We start from the raw sequence: 18,953 nt of genomic DNA on the forward strand, positions 1-18,953 counted from the left end.
TATTTACCACTGCACTATTATTTATTAGTCTTGCACATGTGAGTTATCTAAGCACTTGTTTATATTTTTAGTTAAACGGGAATTGCCCTTTTTTGGGAATTTTACCTATCGTTCACAATCATTATAAAAGACATAACGACAGATGTATTTATTTATTGCATTTTGAAGAGTAAATAAATGCGATCAAAAGTCCGCTTACAACGGAGCCTATGAGAGTCGCTCTATTCTGCCTATAAAGCCCTTAAAAAAACATCCAAACACCTCTATTAAGGTTTTATATACATTATGTAGGTATGTATGTAATGTAGTAACAGGCACATTTATAATAACATTTAATATTTACGTATTTTGATCATTTTATGCATACACGGCGAATTAATCTCAAAAACACATCATGGCGTTCGCTTTTTTTTTTTTTATATCAACATCACTGCAGACTTTATGAGAACCAACAAACTTAATACAACATAACTTACTGTACAATGTCGGCTGTCATTAGGATGCCGACTGATAGAATGTTGCTATATTCCCATTTAGGTGAAGAATGACTCATAATCCTCGCGAAGAAAAGGGGAGTGGAACCAAGCGTATTTTTGTGTCTTTATCGCCATTTCCAGGTTTAAATTTGATGTCAAAATGTATCAATTTGTCGGATTACGTCCTCGTCCTTCTATTATCCAGGTGAGAGGCATTATTTTTTATCTAGAATACAGTTTGACGAGCAAGGAAACGAGGAAGCAGCAGACCACTCGATGATATAAACATAGGCACACAAGCTTGCTATCACAGCGCCACTATTAATAGTTTGTCTGTGTTAGCGCTTATAATAACAATATCATTAATACTTTGTTAATATTCAAGCCACAAAATGTAAATTGAGTATTGTTGTCGCTTTTTGGATGGTTATATATATTTTTTTATGGGCTGTAATAGAGAATCTCCCTTTGGCTCCGCTGTAAGCAGATTTTTATTTACGTTTATTTACGAGTTAGAATGATTTTTAAAAAATACATTTGTCGTCATGTCTTATTAATGATTGCGAAAGATAGGCAAAATTCCCCAAAAAGTGCGGTTCCCCTTTAAAGGGGCTGTTTGCAAGAATTACACAGATGTCTACTGGGCGCCAACTTTTCATTGTATTTTACGTAGTATATCCCGCCCTCCCATGACTTCTCCTACGTAATGATGTAGTTATGTACGTACGTAGCACATGCACAAGCATTACCTTTAGGTGTTGTTAGCTAGTATTAGATAGATAGCAGTAGCATAAAAACAAATCCACTTATACAAACAACAATAATAAATACTTACTTCTCAAAGATACTGACAACAGTAATAAAATACACATGTATAGTTCAGACAGATCTGTTGTACAGTCTTATGGTCGAAGGAACAAAAGATCTCTCAAACCGCTCCGTTCTGCAGTGTAATGAGAAGAGCCTGTTGCTACGGTTACTCTTCTGGGCAGCTATAGTGTCATGCAAAGGATGTCTGGGGTTACTCAGGATACCCTGCATGAGAATCCTCATCCTTCTCTCAAGCATAGCTCACAGAGTCCACATTTCCCCATCACACAAACACATTTCCTGATCAGCCTTTCCAACCCGTTACTGTCTATCGAGGTCATGCTACCACCCCAACACACAACTCCAAAGAAAATGGCACTTGCTAGAACAGACTGATAAAATATGTGTAACATCAGACTGGTCACATCAAAAGTCCTCAGCTTTCTTAAGAAGAAGAGTCTGCTCTGACCTTTTTTGTACACAGCATTTCCCTGTCTCGACCAATCCAGTTTGTGGTCAAGGTGGACTCCCAGGTACTTGTAAATGATAAATGATAAATGGGTTATACTTGTATAGCGCTTTTCTACCTTCAAGGTACTCAAAGCGCTTTGACAGTATTTCCACATTCACCCATTCACACACACATTCACACACTGATGGCGGGAGCTGGCATGCAAGGCGCTAACCAGCAGCCATCAGGAGCAAGGGTGAAGTGTCTTGCCCAAGGACACAACGGACATGACTAGGATGGTAGAAGGTGGGGATTGAACCCCAGTAACCAGCAACCCTCCGATTGCTGGCACGGCCACTCTACCAACTTCGCCACGCCGTCAACTGGACTACTTCGATGACTTGTCCATTTATTTTGACTGGCTGATTGGAGGAACCCCTTCGAAAGTCAACGATCATCTCCTTGGTCTTGGACGTGCTAATGATTATACCATTTCTCACACTCCAGTCTGAGAAAGCAGCCACAAGGACCCTGTACTCGGTTTCATCCCCTCCCTTCACATATGCCACAACAGCGGTATCATCAGAATACTTCTGTATGTGGCATGTAGCAGAATTGTGTGCAAAGTCTGCGGTATAAGTTGTGAAGACAAAGGGGGCCAGAATGGTACCCTGTGGTGCCCCCGTATTGCTAAACCACAATTTCTGAAACGCTTTTACCTAGCCTGACATACTGTGACATATTACCAGTTAGGTAGTCATAGATCCAGTTGGTAAAAATAGGATCAACTGCGATCCTCACCAGTTTCTCTCTTAGTAAGAGAGGCTGCATGGTTTTAAACGCACTTTTGAAGTCAAAGAACAGCCTCACATAGACTCAAGTTCTCTCTAGGAAGGACAAGGACCAATGGAGCATGTAGAGGACTGTGTCGTCCACTTCAATGTCCTCCTGGTAGGCAAACTGTGGGAGGTCAATAGCCTGCTCTACCTGTGGTTTGAGCAGGAGGAGTACTAGCCTCTCAAAGGTCTTCATAATGACAGATGTTAGTGCCACTGGTCTGTAGTCCTTGCATCCTACCAGCCTCACTATCTTGGGGAAAGGCACAAGGTAGGGCAGGGACACATCCAGTTTGAAGACTTTTGTTGAAGATGGTATGTAGAAGTACAGCTAACTCTGATGCTCATTCCTTAAGCACCCTTGGTGTTATTCCATCAGGACCAGCAGACTTCCTCCCCTATAGCTTTCTTAGCTCTTTACAGACCTCCTCCACAGTGAAGGTGGTCACAGCAGCAGCAGCAGCAGAGACGGTGTAGCCGCTGGGTGAAACAGGACAGGTCACAGCAGTAGCAGAGGTGGAGCAGTCAAATTACTAAGCGTTTTGCTATTCCAAACGTGAATGTTGTCGATGCTGCTTTATCGGATCATTTTTGTGTTTTATTCGACTTGTCTGTTAAACCCAAACCAGCCTTTGGGTGTGCTGTTGTTGGGGGAAGACTCGTACAGACACATCAGAATCAGAATCAGAATCAGCTTTATTGTCATTACGCAGGGTAACGAGATTGAGGCCATTCCATACAGTGCGATAAAACAAGTGTATACTCTATACAGAGGGTGAAATGAATATGTACATGAATATCTACATGAAACAGGGTGGTTGCTGGAATGGGTTATTGCTAAATTTGTTGGTTTTCTGACATGGACTTGTTTCTTCAGCATTGTCCACACATTTAAGTCAGGACTTTGGGAAGGCCATTCTAAAACCTTAATTCTAGTCTGATTTAGCCATTCCTTTACCACATTTGACGTGTGTTTGGGGTCATTGTCCTGTTGGAACAACCAACTGCGCCCAAGACCCAACCTCTGGACTGATGATTTTAGGTTGTCCTGAAGAATTTGGAGGTAATTCTCCTTTTTCATTGTCCCATTTACAGCACCGGTTCCATTGGCAGCAAAACAGGCCCAGAGCATAATACTACCACCACAATGCTTGACAGTGGGAATGGTGTTCCTGGGATTAAATGCCTCACCTTTTCTCCTTCAAACATATTGCTGGGTATTGTGGCCAAACAGCTACATTTTTGTTTCATCTGACCACATAGCTCTCCTCCAGAAGATCTTATCTTTGTCCATGTGATGTCAGATGAAACAAAAATTTTGCTGTTTGGTCACAATACCCAGCAATATGTTTGGACGAGAAAAGGTGAGGCCTTTAATCCCAGTAACACCATGCCCACCGTCAAGCATGGTGGTGGTAGTATTATGCTCTGGGCCTGTTTTGCTGCCAATGGAACTGGTGCTTTAAATGGGACAATGAAAAAGGGGGATTACCTCCAAATTCTTCAGGACAACCTAAAATCATCAGTCCAGAGGTTGGGTCTTAGGCGCAGTTGGGTGTTCCAACAGGACAATGACCCCAAACACATGTCAAAAGTGGTAAAGGAATGGCTAAATCAGGCTAGAATTAAGGTTTTATAATGGCCTTCCCAAAGTCCTGACTTAAACGTGTGGACAATGCTGAAAAAACAAATCCATGTCGGAAAACCAACAAATTTAGCTGAACTGGGGGACGGCATGGCGAAGTTGGTAGAGTGGCCGTGCCAGCAATCGGAGGGTTGCTGGTTACTGGGGTTCAATCCCCACCTTCTACCATCCTAGTCACGTCCGTTGTGTCCTTGGGCAAGACACTTCACCCTTGCTCCTGATGGCTGCTGGTTAGCGCCTTGCATGGCAGCTCCCGCCATCAGTGTGTGAATGTGTGTGTGAATGGGTGAATGTGGAAATACTGTCAAAGCGCTTTGAGTACCTTGAAGGTAGAAAAGCGCTATACAAGTATAACCCATTTATCATTTATTTATCAATTTTGTCAAGAGGAGTGGTCAAAAATTCAACCAGAAGCTTGTGGATGGCTACCAAAAGCGCCTTATTGCAGTGAAACTTGCCAAGGGACATGCAACTAAATATTAACATTGCTGTATGTATACTTTTGACCCAGCACATTTGGTCACATTTTCAGTAGACCCATAATAAATTCATAAAAGAACCAAACTACATGAATGTTTTTTGTGACCAACAAGTATGTGCTCCAATCACTCTATCACAAAAACATACACTACCGTTCAAAAGTTTGGGGTCACCCAAACAATTTTCTGGAATAGCCTTCATTTCTAAGAACAAGAATAGACTGTCGAGTTTCAGATGAAAGTTCTCTTTTTCTGGCCATTTTGATCGTTTAATTGACCCCACAAATGTGATGCTCCAGAAACTCAATCTGCTCAAAGGAAGGTCAGTTTTGTAGCTTCTGTAACGAGCTAAACTGTTTTCAGATGTGTGAACATGATTGCACAAGGGTTTTCTAATCATCAATTAGCCTTCTGAGCCAATGAGCAAACACATTGTACCATTAGAACACGGGAGTGATAGTTGCTGGAAATGGGCCTCTATACACCTATGTAGATATTGCACCAAAAACCAGACATTTGCAGCTAGAATAGTCATTTACCACATTAGCAATGTATAGAGTGTATTTCTTTAAAGTTAAGACTAGTTTAAAGTTATTTTCCTTGAAAAGTACAGTGCTTTTCCTTCAAAAATAAGGACATTTCAATGTGACCCCAAACTTTTGAACGGTAGTGTAAGAGTTGTAGAAAGTATTGGAAACTCAAGACAGCCATGACATTATGTTCTTTACAAGTGTATGTAAACTTTTGATCGTGACTGTATATGTAATGATAACTAGAGATACAAAATAAAGCAGATAAATGGAGGGGAAGAAAGAGAAGCCAGCTATATTAACCTTGTAGATTGTTATAGTAACAATAGGTTAAGCTTTGTCAGTGTGCCATGTGCTTTGACACGGTTGACCATAATATCTTAAAATACAAAAAATATTTCAAGATCATTAATTAATTGCGTTTTGATTACACTTCTAATGAGACAAAAACACTGGATGGCTGTGTAACAATATCAATACAACATATATGTTGTATCCTTTTATTGGCTTTGATTTAAATAATTTGGTTTTTACCCTTAAGCCATTCTGTGTCCTGGAACTTTTTTTCCTGAATTAGTAAACCGTAACAAAAACGACAAAATATATTTTTGATAATGAAAAATATCAATCTAACCACTGTAGTATCAACCAAATATTGATTTTAATGCTTGGTATCTTTACTGTCGATGTTTGTTTCGATCCACCCATCTTTGTTCAAGTGTGTATGTAGCATGTTTAGCTATTCCTCGTCCTCCTGGGATGATACTTGTGAGAAACATTGTTTATTTGCCACCATAGAGGCAAGGATTGCTGACTTAGAAGTGGCTTTTCAGTGTGGAGGGAAGTTAGCAGCTAGCTAGAATGCTACATGGCGTTAAGGATGTGTTTGTTCGCTTGTCACTGTCAAATTTGCACACACAGCTAGAATGTGTCATCAATGTGCATTATCAGGATATAACACTAAGTACATGTGATCGGTATTGGTATCGGCCATTCTCACTCATGGATGATCGTTATCGGAATCAGCAGCATAAATCTGTGATCGAAAAATCCCTATACAATAATATTAAAAACCATTGTCTGCCCAATGTATATAATTTATGTTGTATATTGTCTATATCAATTGAAAAAAAGTTTTATGTACAGACTAGTATTCACATCTGGCCGAGAAAAGCACTTTTCTTGCCTATTGTTTGTGTATTTTGGATCCCTATGACTATAAACGCTTTGGAGAGATATTTCTAAAAAGACATTTTGCTTTGTGCCAAACAAACCGTTTGAGATTTGCCATTACTGGTGACGTATGTTCATTTGATACGTCAGCGAGCTCTCGTATTTATGGCAGTAGATTGAAAATTTGTAATGATACGTTAGCGATGTAACTTAATACTGTCTATTGCAGGGGTCACCGACCTTTTTGAAACCAAGGGCTACTTCTTGGGTACTGATTAATGCGAAGGGCTACCAGTTAGATACACACTTAAATAAATGGCCAGAAGTAGCCAATTTGCTCAATTTACCTTTAACTCTGTTATTATTAATAATTAATGATATTTATCTTTGTGGAAACACTGATCATCTTAATGATTTCTCACAATAAATATATATAGAAACAGATAAATATCAATATGCAACACTTTATTTTTATATTTTCTCTAAGTGCACATTTTTCAAATTGAACATTTTCAAATGATCACTTCTAAGACAGTCTTGTGAAATCACAATATCCCATTTTAACTAGCTAGCCACTAACATTTTTTAACAAATCATGAATTACTTTGCACCATGTTTGTACAAATAATAACTCATGTAAAATACAAAAGTAAACTCTCAAATTTTTAAATCATGTCACACTTTGAACTGGACACCAAATCTGTTATCTGTTTCTTTGTCAGTTAGTGGGAAGCCTGGCATTGCATGCTGTTAACTAGTGTGTTGTACTCTGGTGTGTAACTTGACACTGCAACTCTGAGTGAGTCTTGCAGATGTGCATCAGTGAGGCGTGTTCTGTGTTTGTTCTTGATGAAGTTCATGTCAGAAAAGGCTGATTCACAAAGATAAGATTTTTCCTCATTGTTTGCGGAACCTTCTTAATCTTTTGGACATATTTTCACAGCAATCTGGCCTTAAGCTTAATTATGATAAATGTAAAATGTTAAGGATCGGAAATCTAAAGGGAACGTCCTTTCGAATGGAATGCAAAGTGCCTGTTTTGTGGACAGATGGACCAGTTAACATACTTGGTGTTGTTGTCCCAGAAAATCTGGAAGATCTAGGCTCAGTAAATTATGATAATCGACTAAGAAAGCTGGACAAAATTATGCAATTATGGAAAGGGAAATCCCTAACCTTGTATGGTAAAATGTCTATTGCCAACTCGTTAATTATTCCTCAATTTATTTATTTGTTTTTGTCATTACCAGCTCCATCACAAAACTTTTTTAAGATTTATGAGCGGAGGGTCTTCGATTTTGTCTGGAACGGCAAACCAGAAAAGATTAAAAGAAAGGTTTTGTACAAAGAGTATGAATATGGGGGCCTGAAACTTCTCAACCTTGAAGCTATGTGTCTGTCTTTAAAAGCATCAATTGTTCCAAAGATGTATTTAAACATTGAGTGGTACACAAATGTCCTGTTGGACAAAAAACATGTACTGTATCAAAATAAATTGTATCCTTTTTTACAAGTGATCCCCTCCCAGAGAGTCTGCTGGGAAACATGGCGGGGTTCATAAAGGAAACAATCCACTCATAGTGGTGTTTTCAATTTTATGTGCCAGAAAAAAGAGACAACATTTTGCAGCAGTTAATATGGATGAACTCTAATATTGTAATAGATGGAAAGCCTTTCTTTTGGAAAAATATGTTTGAAAGAGGAATCATTTTTGTCAATGATATTATCAATGAGAATGGTAAAATTATGAAGTATGATGAATTTAGAGCTATGTATGGTGATGCTTGCTCAAGCTTTTCATGTTATCAACTAACTGGAGTAATTGGGAAAAGGTGGAAACAAATAATTAATTATGGAACTACTAAATTATTAGTTTGTAAACCTCTAATAAGAAATTCTAGTTGGCAAAAAGGAACTAAAATAAATAGAAAAATATATAATTTCTATTTAATAAAGACATATTTGAAGGCTGCCTCATACAACACAAATGGAAAATGGGAGGACTTTTTTGACTGCCCGTTGCCATGGGATGCCATATTCAAACTAATCTATAAAACCACTATCGATGTGCAAAATCGTTATTTTCAAATTAAAATTATTTATAACTTCTTACCCACAGGGAAAATGTTAAAATTATGGAATATGACAGAGTCAGATGATTGCCGATTTTGTTGTCAGGAGCCTGAATCCACCCTGCATTTGTTTTGGTATTGTCATATTGTGTCTTTGTTTTGGGTGGAAGTTGAAAAAATGTGTTTAAGGATTGGTTTGTTTATGAAGCTTAATGTGGTTTCTGTTATTTTAGGAGAGTTCATTGACAATCATGATTTAGTCAATTTAATTATAGTACTCGGTAAAATGTTTATTTTTAAGGCCAAAAACAGATATTCACTTAGTATTACTTTCTTTAAAACATTTATTCAGTATTTTCTAACTTTAGAAAGTTACATGGTTGAAAACGATAATGATGCCAAAAAACATTAAAAAAAAGATGAGAAGTCCTCAAAGGCTTATTTTGAAAGTATAATTATGTTTATAGATTATATGATATCTGTTGTTGTGTTCCCTAATTTGAGTGACCTGGACATAATCTGGACTGTACATAAATGCTTATTTTGAAAATGTAATTTTGTTTATAAATTATATGCAATCTGTTGTGTTCCCTAGTTTTTTTTCTGTGTACATGAATGAAGGTGTGTGTTGCTGAGTCCGACTTGGACATTATCTGGACTGGGCCTGGTTTAAAAAACCCTTTAAACAAATCTAATTTCATTGACAACCTGGTCTGTTGAAGATAAGGCCCTTTTTTAAAAAATAAAATAAAATAAGATAAATAAATAAAAAACATTTTCTTGGATAAAAAAGAAAGTAAAACAATATAAAAATAATTACATAAAAAAATAGTAATTAATGAAAATGTTAGTGGACCAGCAGCCTATACAATCATGTGTGCTTCAGGGACTGTGTCCCTTGCAGATGTGTTGTCTATGTTGTGGGAACCAGAATATTGGTAGCAGAAAGAAATAACCCCTTTTGTGTGAGTGGGTGTGGATGAGTGTGCATGGGGGAGGTTGTTTGGGTTGATGCACTGATTGAAAGTGTATCTTGTGTTTTTTCTATGTAGATTTAATTTAAATTAAAAAAAATAATAATAAAAAATATTTTTATTATTTTTTATTTTTTTATTTTTTTTAGAACAGGCACGCGGGCGACTCATCTGGTCCTTACGGGCGACCTGGTGCCCGGGGGCACCGCGTTGGTGACCCCTGGTCTATTGTTTATTTACAGAGATAAACAGGTTACATATAAGCAGGTATGTGTATTGTCGTGTACATGATGTATACTCTCTACTTTTAGCCCATGTATTTATAGCTTTATGACACAGAAAGGCCATAAAGAAAGCTAATAAACTAACCTTTGAGATGCTTTTATTTAATTCCTCTCTTCTTAAGTTTTTTGTTCTTTGCTTTACTCCCAGCCTGGGTCAGACGCAGGCTCGTACATGTATGATCGGATGTTAAAATAATCTCCTGTTCTCATATTATAATATAATTGTAATTTATGATATTGTAATTTATGAGAAGTGTACCTCAAAAACTACAAAATTGTTGGAGAAACAGTTGCAGTCAGCTGGAGGGGGCAAGGCATAGAGGAGCTCAATTGCATTTAAAAAGACGGCCCCCCAAACCACTTGTTTTCAGGAGACAGTCAGAAAGTGGCTTAAAGATGCAAAATTGATGTGTAATTTTAACCAAAGCACCACCATTACTGGTTAAGTAGACCACAAGGAAGTTAAATGTAAATTGAAATCATAGTATGACCCCTTTATATAAAACGTCTGTCCACTCATTTTGTCACTACAGTTTTCCTTTTGGACATGCATGATTGATATATTTAAGTGGGAAGGTGAACAGTTACTAAACGATGGAAGAGTGACTATGTTTCCATCCACTAAATTAGTCACATTTCTCAAACAATTTGTCTTTTAAAAAAGCATTCTACAACCCATAATGACAATGTGAAAAAGTTTTTATTTTTATTTTTTTTGCAAATGTATTAAAAATAAAAAAATTAAATGCACCTTCGGCAGCAATTACAGCCTCAAGAATTTTTGAAAATGATGCCTCAAGCTTGACACACTTATCTTTGGGCATCTTTTGCACATTCCTCTATGCATTCACCTCTCTAGCTCCAACGGGTTGGATGGGAAGAGTTGGTTTTCATCCAGTATGTCTCTGTGAATTGATGAATTCATCTTTCCCTCTATTCTGACAGGTCTCCCAGTTCCTGCCCTGAAAAACACCCCCACAGCACGATGCTGCCACCACTATGCATGACACCTGGCTTTCACACCAAAGAGTTCAACCTTGGTCTCATCACCAGAGAATTTTGTTTCTCATGGTCTGAGAGTCTTTCAGGTACCTGTTGGCAAACTTTTTACTAAGAAATGGCTTCTGTTTTGCCACTATACCATACAGGCCTGATTGCTGGATTGCTTTAGAGATGTTGTCCTTCTGGAAGGTTCTCCTCTCTCCACAGAGGAATGCAGTAGCTCTGTCAATCATCAATCAATCAAAGTTTATTTATATAGCACTTAACCAATAGTGTCTCAAAAGCTGCTCATCGGGTTCTTGGTCACCTCCCTGACTAGACTAAGATAAATGCAGCACTGCACAGAGACCCCCTGAATGAAAACCAAAGCTTCCCGTCCAACAGGTTAGAGCTTGAGAGTTTCTGCAAAGAGGAATAGGCAATGTGCGAAACTGCCCAAAGATAGGTGTGCCAATGAAAGAAAAATGAAAGTATTCCATTTTGGAATAGGGCGGTAACAAACTGTAACAAAATGTGGGAAAAATTTAAGCGCTCTGAATACTTTCTGGATGCACTGTAGTCTGTAATTACTAGGGGTGTAACGGTACGTGTATTTGAATTGAACCGTTTCGGTACTGGGGTTCCGGTTCGGTTCGGAGGTGTACCGAACAAGTTTCCACACGATCATATGAGGTAGTCGCCTAAGTTAAAGTCTTAACAAGCTGCTCTGCTTTCTGCCTTTGTCTCCTACACAGCACCCAGCATTGTCCCACCCACACAACCATCTGATTGGTTACAACCATAGCGGTAACAGCCAATCAGCAGTGCGTATTCAGAGCGCATGGAGTCAGTGCTTCTGCGGTGGGGTTAGCAGATAGGTGTTTAGCAGGTGAGCATCAGGCAGCGGACTCTCCCCAAATTAAAATAAACACCTCCCAGTCAACTACTAGTAACATCACTATGAGCCCGTTGACGTTCTAGAACAAACTGCCGCTCAGCTCGCTCGCAGTCCTTGAGGTGAAGGCTAATTAGCTTTTAGCGTAACGTTAGCTCATTTTGCGGTGTGTGTGTGTTACAGGGCTTTCCAGCAAAGCACTGTCTGTCTGTTATTTCACTTTACCTTTTTCTGTGTTGATTGAGCTGTGTTGAAGCAGCAAAAAAGGACATTATGTTAAATGAAGAGTTTCTGTCTCTGTTAGTTGATATAATAATGTAACTGCATCATAAAGCCTACATGAACTCCATGGTGTTCAGGGATGAATAGTCTCTCCTATTGCTATTGTACTATTTGTTTAGCTATAATTACATTAATCATTAGTAATGTAGCAGCCTAGTTTTGAATGGCAGGGTCCCTGCTATCACATGTTGATAAAAAATATTTACATAATAAAAATCAACTACAGGCTTCCCAAATGCTGTAATAAATTAAGCATGATGAGTTGACTTGAAACTGTTTAATGTTGCACTTTTTATATGTAGAAGAAAGGTTTTGTCATTTTATTTCATCTGAGCAACAACTTGAGGCAGTTTAATGTTGATTAACGTGGGCAGAATTATTAAAGTGTTCCCAATGTTAAAAGGATAAAGCCATTGTTTACAAATTTGGTAAATAAATAACCAAAAAATGTATATTTTGTTGTTTTCTTACTGTACCGAAAATGAACCGAACCGTGGCCTCTAAACCGAGGTATGTACCGAACCAAAATGTTTGTGTTCCGTTACACCCCTAGTAAATACCCTTATCAACAGCATACTATTCATTTTCATTTATTTGCACTATGTATATATTTCAGGCATGTTATATCATGTATATGCTGTACATCAGACACTCAATGCACTGCTTGAGCACTTCTGCTTGGATGCTAACTGCATTTCGTTGTGTACTTGTGACGTGCAATGAGAATAACGTTGAATCTAATCTAATCTAAAACATCCTGTAGAGCCAAATGTTATAACAAAATGTATTTGTTGTGGGCCGCAATAAATAAATGAATGGAAAACACAAAGAAGACCTTTTCATGTGCTGTGAAGTGATAACACACATTAGAGGGTACCTTTGCAGGTTTTGTCCCAGTAGCTCGGATTCATGTTGGGGAAGAATGTTGTACAAGTCGCTTTCCTCCAGTCTTCGTTTGTGGCCAAGGTGCAGCAATGGGCTGAGCCAGCTGGAACATAATCCATCATTAATACAATGTCGTCACACGAATTCTTGTTTCTACTTTGTTCCTCAAAATTGTCACTTTTCGCATTTCCTCCTGAAATGCCTCACGTATTGTGTCAAGCGGAGCAACAAGACACACCTGCAGCTGCTCTTCAATAATCACATTCTCACATTAGACAGATTAAAAGGTGCTGGTTTGTTCCACTTTTTCAACTACAACGCCACATTGTCGCTTATCAAGAACTGAGAGTGTGGTCTTCCTTCCAATCTACTAATACAAGTGTCAATCAATCAATCAAAAACAAGGTTTTCCAAAATAAGAGAACATGGCAACAGGGCACTGCCATATTTATTATTGAACTCACAAAGTGTTTTTTGTTTTTTTTAACATGCCTCAAAACAGCAGCTTGGAATTTGGGACATGCTCTCCCTGAGATAATCCTAATACCCATTACAACTATGGGAAATACTATACTTTGACTTTCACAAAGTGCATTATTTTTAATTTTTTTTAAACATGCCTCAAAACAACAGCTACAAAAACAATGAAGGCACACAGCTTCAGTCCAGAGTATACTAAAGCATATTTGCCAACCTTGAGACCTCTAGATTCGGGAGATGGGGGTTGGGGGTTGAGGTGGGCGAGGTTTGGTGGTAGTGGGGGTGTATATTGTAGCGTCCCAGAAGAGTTAGTGCTGCAATGGGTTCTGGGTATTTCTTCTGTTGTGTCTATGTTGTGTTACGGTGCGGATGTTCTCCCGAAATGTGTTTGTCATTCTTGTTTGGTGTGGGTTCACAGTGTGGCGCATATTTGTAACAGTCTTAAAGTTGTTTATACGGTCACCCTCAGTGTGACCTGTATGGCTGTTGACGAAGTATGCATTGCATTCACTTGTGTGTGTGTAAAAGCCGCATATATTATGTGACTGGGCCGGCACGCTGTTTGTATGGAGGAAAAGCAGACGTGACGACATGTTGTAGAGGACACTAAAGGCCTTGCCTTTAAGGCACGCCCCCAATAATGTTGTCTGAAGGAAAACCGGGAGAATGGTTGCCCCGGGAAATTTTCGGAAGGGACACTGAAATTCGGGAGTCTCCCGGGAATATCGGGAGGTTGAAACCGATACCGATAATTTCCGATATTATATTTTAAAGCATTTATCGACATCTCTACTTACAAGTCCCATGTAATGTACCACAGAATTAGTTTTCATTTTTTCGGTAGATAATTTACAAACATTAATATCATTTAAAATGTAATATAAAATTCTGCTACATGCATGGGAAGACCTTTTCCCATTTGGCAACTCTATCCTGTAGCCACGCCCAGTCGGGTAATGTACTTCCGGTGTTGTGACCTCTGTTTACAAGCTGTCATGTAAAAAAATATACCTTCTCACTGACTACTAATAAATAGTCAGTTTCCGAACTAACAGTGTTTGGATTGTATTCATCCAAATGTGATTAGCAGCAAAGTAAGACAGCTGTCGACGTTGGGGCTCAGAGAGCGAATGGAGGCGACAACAAGTAAGCTAGCTAAATGGTTAGCTAACTAGTGAGCCTGTTTAGGTGATGCTGATCGTCTCCCCGTCCTGCAACACAATGCACAGTATTTTTTATGTACAAATTTGATTTTTTTTTTCTGGCATGTTACATGTTAAAGTTGTGCTGTTTTGGGAGGGCCAAGCAGAAATATATTTCAGTGGGCAGGGCTGATTTAAGGTACAAGTGTTTGGAGTTACAAGCTCGGCCATGAAACTAACCGTCTTCCTGCTAGCCTCGTTGCTTCGCTGTCGCTGCCCCTTAATTTAAACTGAATTTAAGCTTGTTTTTGTTGCCTTTAGTTTGTTGTCACTCCTACTCAGTGGCATAGTGGTTAGACGTGGTTCTTAACCTGAGTTCGATCGAACCCTAGGGGTTCGGTGAGTCAGCCTCAGGGGTTCGGCGGAGGTCAAGACACACCCGACTCATCGTGTAAATAAAAACTTCTCCCTATCGGCGTATTATGGATACCCCTAAAAAATGTTCCCTCGAATTTTCCATCTGATTTGCAGGTGTGTAATTTGTTGTGGTCTATTTTGTGCACCAGTAAAGAAAACATATAACTTTGTCTTAAATTTGAAAAAAAAACAACTTTTAATTCTCACTAAAGAAGGTTTCGGTGAATGCATATATGAAACTGCTGGGGTTCGCTACCTCCAACAAGGTTAAGAACCACTTGGTTAGAGTGTCCACCCTGAGATCGGTAGGTTGTGAGTTCAAACCCCGGCCGAGTCATACCAAAGACTATAAAAATGGGACCCATTACCTCCCTGCTACGCTGCTGCTCACTGCTCCCCTCACCCCCCAGGGGTTGAACAAGGGGATGAGTCAAATGCAGAGGACAAATTTCACCACACCTAGTGTGTGTGTGACAATCATTGGTACTTTAACTTTGACTTTTTACTTCATATTTGTGCTCCTCATGAGCCATGTCTTTAAAGCAGGGGTCCCCAAACTTTTTGACTTGGGGGCCGCATTGGGTTAAAACAATTTGGCCGGGGGCCGGGCTATATATATATATATATATATATATATATATATATATATATATATATATATAGCGCACTTTCTGCGCGCGCGATGATGTCACGTTATCAATGAGAAAATGCATTTTTAGACAATATGATTTGCCTGAGCTGTAAAGATGCGCGGTTTGCGGACACAACCGCGGAGTCCGCGGATAATCCGCGGGTCGGGCGGATGCATGACGAAAAAAATAGATTTTAAATAGATTCGGGCGGGTGGCGGTTGAACCAATTCAGAAAAAAAAAAATACATGGTTAAATGTTGTTACCCACATACGAAAAACAAGCAGCACTCTTTGAAACAGGCAATTATTCATCAGGCACTGCTGCTGCTGTCACGCCAAATTTCTTCCCCCCTACAAAAGCCTTCCTCCATTTACTTCCGGGGCTGCGTCCAATAAAGTCACAAAGTTGCCGGGGGTCCTTAACCCGCACGCGACTGTCCTGTTTCGCGCCTGTACAAAAAAAAACAATAATCGATTTCTTCAGATTCCAGCAGCTGTCAAAGACGAAGTATCCTTCCAGCAACGGGGCAGTCAAAGCCGGAGTGCTATCGATCGCTGTCAATGACGTAAGAGGAAACATGACCACGGAAGTGAATGGGGGGGGGGGGGGGGTTGTAGGGGGAAGAAATTTGGCTTGACACAGCACACCACAACACAACAGCAGAAGACTAAATGATAAATGGGTTATACTTGTATAGCGCTTTTCTACCTTCAAGGTACTCAAAGCGCTTTGACAGTATTTCCTCATTCACCCATTCACACACACATTCACACACTGATGGAGGGAGCTGCCATGCAAGGCGCTACCAGCAGCCATCAGGAGCAAGGGTGAAGTGTCTTGCCCAAGGACACAACGGACGTGACTAGAATAGTAGAAGGTGGGGATTGAACCACCGTAACCAGCAACCCTCCGATTGCTGGCACGGCCACTCTACCAACTTCGCCAAATAAAAAGATTGCAACGCCGGCTGCAAACGTGGTACGCGACAAACTAAAAAAGGGAATACTAAAGACCAGGTGGAAAAAATAACAATAATAGTCAACACTTTCTTAATGGAAATGACAATAATATTATAATAATGATAAATAATACTATCATGCATTATAGTCTCTTAGCCCAGGGGTCTGCAACCTTTACCACTCAAAGAGCCATTTTGGCAAGTTTCACAAATTAAAGAAAATAATGGGTGCCACAAAATTTTTTTTTTAAATCAAAACGAAAAACACAGCATACAAAGCTTGAATTGCTTTGTGCTACATTAACCAGGGGTCTTAGACACACGCACCGGCACGCACTTTAATATGGAAATTTGATGTTAGTGCGGCCCGCGAGTTTTGAATGATTAGCGCTTGATAGCTTTATACTTGCCAACCCAGTCATTATTTCCGGAACACTCCAGAAAATCAGAGCGCGATGGCACTGTTTTTGGCGCCCTCTACAGTCTGCCCAAACAGTGTACCTGCTCGACCACATGTAGAATGCAGTTTCAGCTTGCTCACATAAGTGACAGCAAGGCGTACTAGGTCAGCAGCCACACAGCTTACACTGACGGTAGCCGTACCGTATAAAACAACTTTAACACTGTTACGTTACAAATATGCGCCACACTTTGAACCCACACCAAAAAAGAATGACAAACACATTTCTGGAGAACATCTGCACTGTAACACAACATAAACACAACACAACAAATACCCAGAATCCCATGCAGCACTAACTCTTCCGCTCAACCGACGCACGGAGGGAGGGGGGGGGGGGGAGGTTGATGTGTGGGGGGGTTTGGTGGTAGCGGGGGGGGGGGGTGTAGACCGGAAGAGTTAGGGCTGCATGGGATTCTGGGTATTGGTTGTGTTGTGTTTATGTTGTATTACGGTGGGATGTTCCCCAGAAATTTGTTTTTCATTATTTTTTGGTGTGGGTTCAAAGTGTGGCGTATATTTGTAACGTAACAGTGTTAAAGTTGTTTTATAAGGTACGGCTACCGTCAGTGTAAGCTGTGTGGCTGATGACTAAGTATGCTTTGCTGTCTCCTACGTGTGCAAGTCAAAGCTATATACAATATGTGGCCGTGCTTGCATGCTGTGTGTAAAAGCCATAGAGGACAATTACTGCAGTGCAATTAGGGCACGCCCCTACTTTAGTAATTGGTGTGAATATAGGATTATATTTGCCCTGGGAGTTGTCTAGGAGAGGCACTGAGATCCATAAGTCTCCTGGGAAAATCGGGGGGGTCGGCAAGTATGCAGCTGAGCCGCATCAGAGTGGTCAAAGAGCCGCATGCGGCTCCGGAGCCGCGGGTTGCCGACCCCTGTTTTAGCCTCTAATGCGTGGCCAAGGGATATTAATGCGTGGCACGCACTGAATGTCTCTGCTGCATTGGATCAGTCTCCTTTCTTTAACAGGAATGCCTTGCATAGTCTATATTAGATATATGACAACGGGTGGGTGGCGGGTGGCGGGCAGTTGTGGTTTTGATAAAATGTTAGTTCGGGTGGATGGCAGGTGGATGACGACTTTTGTGGTGCGGTTGCGGATGAAATAATTGCTTATCCGCGCATCTCTACTGAGCGGCTAGGAGACACCGTGAGTAGCAAGCGGTACAAAGTGGATAAGAAAAGACAAACATTTTTTTATTTTATTTTATTTTTTATACTTGGGACTTCCCGCGGGCCTGATTTTGGACACTGGCGGGCCGTAGTTTGGGGACCACTGCTTTAAAGACTTGATTTTTTTTTTTGCCAACTGTGCCTGTCTCTGCATTCGGTTCTAATCCAGAACTGAAACATTACATTTCTGAAACCTAAAAGCGTTTTAGAAGAGTGGGACTATTTAGGGGATCATCCTGTAGATCTTACATCACGTGAATAAACTTGATTGTGCCACAAGAAATGGCCTAGTTTAGAGTCGTGGTTCCCCAACATGCTCCTGGCATATTTCCAACCGTGTGTTGAATTGCAACATTTGCTTCAACGTGTACAGTACATCAAGGCCGACCCAGCAATTAGGCGCTGACTTTAGCCTTTGTACGTTGGATTAAACGCTTCGTTGCTTCCAGCGCTTCCATGCTGCGAATGGCTAACCACCGCCAAAATGAGTAAGAGGTATTTGCCATCGGACAGATGGTATTTCTAATGCACAATATGTATCCCGACCATGAGGCATCAGTACAGAAAGTATGACAGGAACTACGTAAAGTACAGAAGGACATTAGCGTGCTGGTTTGCTAAACCTTTTCAAATCCAAGGATGCTGGATCAACTTTGATATTCTTCACAACACTATAATTAATCCAATGTATGTAGCTTGATTTACACTGAAGTCTTAATTCGTTATTTACATTTTTACAAAATGCAGAGAGCCAATAAAAAGGTGGTGTGGGTTAAAAATGCCCCCGGGATGCACTTTGGACCCCCTCTAGGGAAATAAGAAATTATTTCCATTGTATAATGACTCAGCGCCACTGGTTGACTTTGCCACCAAACGGATTAGCTTCGATTAGTAGCTACTTT

At 40.0% G+C, this 18,953-nt stretch overlaps 1 protein-coding gene across 1 annotated transcript in view; it reads right to left on the reverse strand.

Moving 5' to 3' along the window:
* Positions 1–18,953, reverse strand: part of LOC133654038 (ATP-binding cassette sub-family C member 4-like) — a 115,801-nt gene that overhangs the window by 93,288 nt on the left and 3,560 nt on the right. The window contains exon 2 of the mRNA XM_062053989.1: positions 12,766–12,876. Within this exon, the coding sequence (XP_061909973.1) occupies positions 12,766–12,876 (111 nt within the window). The remainder of the gene's footprint in view (positions 1–12,765; positions 12,877–18,953) is intronic.

The sequence above is a fragment of the Entelurus aequoreus genome, linkage group LG07, assembly GCF_033978785.1.
Source record: "Entelurus aequoreus isolate RoL-2023_Sb linkage group LG07, RoL_Eaeq_v1.1, whole genome shotgun sequence".
Classification (NCBI taxonomy): Eukaryota; Metazoa; Chordata; class Actinopteri; order Syngnathiformes; family Syngnathidae; genus Entelurus; species Entelurus aequoreus.